The following is a 7,450-nucleotide window of genomic DNA, read 5'->3' as shown; positions in this document are numbered from 1 at the left end:
GATTATCGGAGAGCTCTGGAAAAAATGTTAACCTCTAAAATGAAAATAAGGCTGCAGCGACACCTTGTGGCATGGTTAGTCACTGAGTAGCTAAACCTGGAGAGAGTTTTAGATTCCTCATGCATAATGACTGACTTGAAATACATGTGGTTTTCTTGATTGTATATCATAAGGCAAGGCAAGTGTATTTGTATAGTACATTTCAACAACAAGGCAATTCAAAGTGCTTCACAAAACTATGAAAGCATCACAACATAATGCAAAAGAAAACAAGATTTAAAAACATTTAACATTAATTAAAACAAACAGTCAAAAAGCAAGAAATAGAATAAAAGTTGCAGTGCAATTAAATAAATAAAATGCAGTAGTGAGATGCAGAAATGTATTGATATCCTTGAATCTGGTTCAATTAAAGGCAACAGCAAACAGAAAAAAAGGTTTTATGCAGTAGGTTAGGAAGTTGAAGACTAGAAATTGACGACAACATATATGTACAGATTGTCAAACAACACTAGCGTATGGATTAGATGAACATTTTGGAAAACAAACTGAATCATCAGATGGCATCGCTAAATGGCACAAACAACATAAATAGTCACATTGAATTGACCATAAATACAGGATTGTTGAGTTTATCGTGAGAGACATACATTATAATACAAAAAAACAAAGACTGAACTAAAATTAGACCATATTCTATTCTAAATATGTTAACAGAACATCATATTACTTCAAAAATAATGATCATACATTTCATAAAAGCAATACAAACGGATGAGGGTGAAAACATGTTTTTTTTTTATTAAACACTCACAGGAGAAATTCTCCTGCATTATCAGTACTTTTACTTTCATGATTGTTAATAAAACGTACCTAATTGATTTCACTCACTTACATTCTTATTGCAGGACTTTTGGTTGCAATCATCCCTCCACCGCAACAGATTTGAGTGGTGCTGTCTCTTTAAGGTGCCAGGGGGTTCCACATCGTGACGTCGCGCGTGTCCAACTCTAGACCGGGAACCATCTGAGCACGTTCACTTGTAGGCAAACTGCTAACTGCTAACTTCGAACTTCTAGCTACACGTCACAGGTTAGTAAATCACCGGCTCCTAAGTTGTCTAGTTGGAAAAGACCATCATTGATAAACGTATCATCGGCTGGTAAACGCAATGCTGTTAAATCAATACATGATGTTCATTCATCCTATAATGTCGTGCTAACGGTGCTAGCAAGTTGGCGCAAGCTAGCAAGTAGCTCTGACGGTTTGCGTTGCCATGTCGACGCGCTTTCGTTAGCACGCTTTAATACCAACTAAGCTAGCTAGTGTTTTATATCCAAAGTTCTAACTGTTAGTAACCGGCTGGGTCACGTGTCTTTATAACCAGAGGAGGACTGAAGCTTAGCATTGTATGCTACAGCTCGCTCGGTGACATAGCCATCTAGCGTTAACTGTTGGCAAGGACACATGGTTAACTTAACTTACTGCCAACGTTGCGTCACGCTGCTTTTTTTAAAAACTGCGTGATGCCGCTGAATGTTAAATGGATAGCTCCTGGTCAAAAGTTGGTCCGTCATAGTCCAGAGTGTCACTAGAAGCTGAGCTCAAGTCCAGTTTGAATTAGTTATCAAGTGGACTTTCGTTGCACAAGGAAGTGGAGGAAACCCACCTGTCCGTGGGGGTGAAATGATCTGACACTGTGCCATTGAAGCGGCCTCCTGACAGCTGTTGAACCCAGCACCTCGTGGTTAATGTGGGGACCGAAATAAAGGACCGACTGTGTATGTCGGTCAACTGCAGTCGACACTAGTAGGCTTGTGAATTATGGAAATGCCAATTGCCAATATTGCTTCCCTTGGATATACGTCGTTCGCCAAGCACTTGTTTTGCCCGACCAACAATTGAAAAAACCAAGGACATTTAATTTACAGTGATAACAAATTAATTAATTAATTAAAAGACAGACCAGCAAAAAAAAGTTTTTGCTCCGCATGAATGAATCAACTGTCAAAAGGATTGCCACTTTAGGTGACAGTTTATACAATTTTTGCTTCATAAGGTTTCAGATTAAAAGTGTAATTGTTGCTTTGCTGATGCCTACACCTAGCTAACTTTAGTACGCTCTGCAGTGGCATTTGTGATTACATTTCTTGTGATAAACACCATTTTCATCTTGGGGTTCAGTGACCTAAACCAATATAAACTGATTGCACTGATCTTATCTTGTGTTTTTCTCCCCAAGTCCTCAAGTGTTGCTGTCATGCCTGCTAAAAAGTCTGCCACCAAGAGGAAGTCTGAGCCTATTGTTGAAGATAATAAATCCCCCAAGAAAGTGAAAGGTAAATCGCTGGCTTTTAGAAAAAATGTTTTAACAGTCGATAAAGGAACCCAGACTGCACTAAGCTAGACAATGAGACTTACATTAAATGTACGCCATAGATGTCTAACTTGAAGAACCACATCAAAGTTCTGTTAAGATAGTAATACATACCCAATTTATGAGAGGAAAGCATGTCACACGACAGTTTTAACAAGTTGCCTCATGTCAAATGCTCATATTTATTATTCCATGCCACAGTCACGTTTGTCCTTGTAAGACTAATAAGTTAAACAACTGATATGAAATGTGGTGTGTGTTTGTTTGCATATAACAGTTTCCCACAGGAGTCATGGCAAGGACGCAGGTCAGGTTCTTGTTCTTGGTCAGGGGGATGTTGGACAGTTGGGCCTAGGCGAGACCATCATTCAGAGGAAAAAGCCAGCCCTTGTGTCCCTGCCAGAGAAAATGATACAAGTGTTTGCGGGAGGCATGCACACGGTGTGTGTCAGCGAGACTGGCAATGTAAGGAATCAACTGTCTTTCTATTGTATGGCTAATGCGAAGGCTCTGTTAACATTTTGACTAGGCTTGAGTTTTCCAGATAAACTTTTTTTCTTTACTTTTTTAGGTTTACACTTTTGGCTGTAATGACGAAGGTGCCCTTGGTCGGGACACAACGGAGGAGGGGTCTGAGATGGTTCCAGGAAAGGTGACGTTGGCAGAGAAGGTGGTCCAGGTGTCGGCAGGGGACAGCCACACAGCTGCACTCACAGACGATGGCACAGTGTACATATGGGGCTCCTTCAGGGTTAGTTAATTGCTGCTTTCACTCACATAGGTGTGTGTGTATGTTTGTTTGTGTGAGAGATTTCTCTACATCAACTTGGGACTTTTTATAACTTATTTTAATCCTCTTCTCCCAAAAAAACGTGTGCACACCAGTAGAAATGTGCTCTACTCGTGTTGACCTTGCACATACACTTGAACATCACAAATGTACTGTATTTGCAGTTTTCCCATATCCAATAATTCACTTGAGCATTTTACCAATTTGTTTCATTTCCTTTCAGCCCAATTGAAGTTGGTTTATTACAACAACAACAACAACAACAACAAAAATCTGTTCAGGTTTACTGGAACTTTAGCAAATGGCACTGAATATCCTAATGAACATTTGATATAATCACTTCTGTTTGAACTAGAGTTGGTTAATTTCCCGGTTTTGCCGGTCAGGTCCACGTTACAACCATTAAACATTTAGATTGTATGCAACCAGCTAATACGGTATCTGTCCTAAGGATGTGTTCTGGCAAATTTAAAACTAGACTGTCAGCAACCTATGCAGACACCGTCATGGTGCCAAATTCAACTTGTAGTCAATTTGTTATGTAATCAGCTCTTCATGGGTTGGCCTAAATGGGTTTTATAAGAAAAGACACACCGAGCAAGCTGAAAAGGCGACGAGGCAACATTTTAACACGGCTGCAGTTGCTGTACTTTCATTCATGGGTTCTCTTAGTCTCGTTCTGCTCCACTCCGGAGTGGCTGCGGAGTCGTTGCGACAACCTTGTGGGAAAATGTATGAGGTCACTTCAGTGTTGGGCCTAATATTAAAACTCTAAGCGCTTGGGTCAAAACACACAGTATCAATACTTTCTGAGTTTGCCCTTCTCTTATCAGTACAATGTGAACAACATTGCAGCCTGAATGTGCATTCATTTTCCTGGCTGGCACTCATAAAGTCTCCATTTGAAAAAAATAATTGATGGAATGTCCTCATATTCTAGATTTCTTTTTACTTAATCAATACTTTCATTGTCTTTGCTAGATAATGGGCCTTCCTTCCCCTCTTGTGCCTCCCCAAAGAGCTCTGTCAGCTGCAAACAGATCTGACAAAACTGTAGGAAAAATGTACTTTACCATTATGGCGAACAGTAAATGGCCATCACTTAATACGAGGTAATGGTAGTGTGCGCTGTTGTTAATGGAAGCGTCTTGGTCACCTGTCGATAAAACAATGTTCCCAGTTTTTATATATATATCACTGTACTGCGACACTGTTCATAACCCTAAACCTGAGCATTGTGGATCTGTGGGATTAACTATTAAAATACTGTACCCCCTTTTTCCCCCAGGATAACAATGGTATTATTGGTCTTCTGGAGCCCATGATAAAGTGCACCAGTCCAGTCAAAGTCCCCATGACGGAACCTGTTGTGAAAATTGCATCAGGTAAGAAGTAGTCCTCTTTAGTGCCATATGTTTTTGTTTGTTACAAGTTAATATGGCGCACACAATGTTTCTGTCTAATTTTCGTGAATTCTTTAACAGGTAACGACCACCTTGTACTGGTTACACTGAAGGGAAATCTGTACACGTCGGGTACTGCAGAGCAGGGGCAGCTGGGCAGAGTTCCTGAGCATTTTTCAGACCGAGGAGGCAGGAAAGGCCTCGGTAAGTAACGCAAGCACAAAGCTTATAATGGAGCAAAAGTGTAGAAGAGATTTTACATGTACATTAATCTTTGTGATTACCTTTAAGAATAGATTTTTTTTGTTTTCATCTGTAAAGTATTCTGCTGTGGACTATGTCCTGTGATTTCAGGCCGGTTGCTGGTTCCACAGATAGTAAAGGTCAAAGGGAAAGTTCACTTCATAGATGCCTTCTGTGGGGCGTACGTCACCTTTGCTGTGTCAAAAGAGGGGCCCGTTTATGGATTTGGTCTCTCCAACTATCACCAGCTGGGTTAGTATGGCACATCATTGTTTAGTCCTTTTTGATCACATTGTTTTTACAACTTTAACTACAGTGGTGTTTGACACTGCTTCACGGTGAGCTGTGAGTCAGTTGCTCACTTTTTGCTCTAAGGTAATTGCATTAGACATTGTGAGGTTGTTTTACATATTCTTCCACTTTCTTTCTTTCTTTTTTTTTTATTCAGGCACTAAAAACACCGAGATGTGTTTTGTCCCAGTAAAACTGGCATGCTTCAAAAACTCCACCACCTACTGGGTGGATTTCTCTGGAGGACAACATCACACACTCTGCCTTGATGCTGAAGGTAAGTTCCAACAAACTGTATTCAATATAATTATGCTTATCAGACTTTGTGATCCCATCAGGACAGGTTTTTAGTGCACTGCTAATATACAATCGATGTTTCAGCCAAGTTGGTTCATATTGAGTCATTACTTGTTCTGTAATGATTAGATTAAATTAGAACACTTTATTAATCCCCAGTGGTGTAATTTAACAGTACAACCCAAACCCTGGCTGAAAATGGTTTTAAAAAGCAATGGATAAAACAATATATCAAGAATTACAGTTATAAATTACAGTATATTAAAACACAAATGACACAAGTAAAAACTTGTGTTTGAGTGGTTTGGCTGTAAGGGACACCTATGACTCAGGTGGTTTAATCTAACAAACAAATAACTCCCTTATCTCCATCTTTTAGGACAGGTTTACAGCCTGGGCAGAGCAGAATATGGTCGTCTTGGTCTGGGCGAAGGGGCAGAAGAAAAGAATGAGCCCACGCCAGTGACTGGGATGGAGCCAGTCAGTGCGTTAACATGTGGGGAGTCTGTCAGCTACGCCGTCACCAGAGAAGGTGAGAGAGTGATCAACTTCCGAGTTGGTTTTATGACGTTGTACATTGCTTGCTTTGAAGTCCTCCTACCTGAACGATAAAATGAGATGTTTGACATTGCTCTCAAATACCCCATTGACTCGACTGTTTTCTGAAAGAGCACCTCTATGGTAAGGAAAAGGTAACCATTGTGGTGACGTAATGGTCAATGCACTAGTTGTAGCATTAATGTTATTGTTGGCTAATGTTAGACTGTTTGATGGAAACGGAGCAGTGACATTACAATGGTCCGTAGCCTACATTTGCTTTTATGGTGAGTGAGCTGAAGCTACTGTTACGTTAACTACGGGGAGTCGATACTCAACAGTTACTAATGTAAACCACTTACTTGGTCCTCTTCATCCACTGCGGATAATAGGGCTGCAATATGATGTCATCACATTTTAAACATGGTAACATGCTGAGCCTCTCAGCATGACGAGTGCATCTCGTACAGCCGCTCGTCCAACGTAAAAAAAATTTTTTTAAATTTTGCTGCACTGTTTATGTCTATCAAAACAAACATCCATATTTTATATATAACAAACCAATGGAAATAATTTGGTAATTGTACCTTTTGATGTTTCATTTATTAACGTTCATATTGAATAATTTTATGTTAACTAATGATAATGTAGGAAAAACTAGGATTTAAATTTCCGAATGGTCCAAAGTAATTTCCTGTAAACGGAACAAATTTTGCGAGCTGATAGAAGATCAAAATAAAGGATGCCTATTTCTCTAACTGTTGGCTGTGCTTCCTCCAGGGTCGGTGTATGCCTGGGGCTTTGGCACCAACTTGCAGCTCGGCACAGGAGAGGAGGACGACGAGTGGAGCCCTACGAAGATGACCGGCAAGCAGCTGGAGAACCGTATAGTACTGATGGTCTCCAGTGGCGGTCAGCACACAGTCCTTTTGGTCAAAGACAAGCAGGAGAGCTGATGTCCATCAGAGACGGGGATGTTTTGATGTTTTCGAGGTGGGGCTTTTTCTTATGAAGCCTAAATCTGGGGAGGGGGTTGATGTGACTTTCTGCTCTGAGCTGTGAGAGTGGTTCGGGCCCTTTTTATGAACTCTTCTCCCTAGTGAGAGGAAACGTGTTCATAGATGTTCAACAGATCATGACAAATGAGAGACTTTTTTTTTTTTAATCTCATTTTTGATGGTCACTTTGAAGTATTTTCTTTAAAAGTCATTAGTGTGTCTGAGATGGTATGTGATGTTTGTGAATGTGACTTTGCATGTAGGTAAAGGAAATGAGTGCAAGCCTTTTAATGTCTTCTCCAAACAGTCTTTTAATGTTTTTCTTAGCAATAATTCCACAAACTTGGTTCAGGCAGGGCATTTATACTCAATGAGTTGAATATGTGAGACTACTGTTCATTTTACCTAGGACACGCAAGTGTTGTGACTATTAGGATTTTTGGTAATGCGTCATAATGTATCCTGCATTTTGTTGCTTGTCCTGTCTGAAAATAAAGATACAATTTTAATTTTT

The 7,450-nt window shown here is 40.1% G+C and overlaps 1 protein-coding gene across 1 annotated transcript; it reads left to right on the top strand.

The window, feature by feature from the left end:
• Window positions 1-959: 959 nt before the first annotated feature.
• Window positions 960-7,450, top strand: rcc1 (regulator of chromosome condensation 1). The gene is made up of 10 exons (XM_034554426.1): window positions 960-1,092; window positions 2,243-2,339; window positions 2,655-2,842; window positions 2,949-3,128; window positions 4,456-4,552; window positions 4,652-4,774; window positions 4,925-5,065; window positions 5,262-5,381; window positions 5,781-5,933; window positions 6,719-7,450. The coding sequence occupies exons 2-10, from the start codon at window positions 2,261-2,263 to the stop codon at window positions 6,892-6,894; spliced, it is 1,257 nt and encodes a 418-aa protein (XP_034410317.1). The 5' UTR covers window positions 960-1,092; window positions 2,243-2,260; the 3' UTR covers window positions 6,895-7,450.

The sequence above is a fragment of the Cyclopterus lumpus genome, chromosome 16 (genome assembly GCF_009769545.1).
Source record: "Cyclopterus lumpus isolate fCycLum1 chromosome 16, fCycLum1.pri, whole genome shotgun sequence".
NCBI lineage: Eukaryota > Metazoa > Chordata > Actinopteri > Perciformes > Cyclopteridae > Cyclopterus > Cyclopterus lumpus.
Note: the sequence above shows the minus strand (reverse complement) of the source record. Positions and strands in the feature narration are given on the sequence as shown.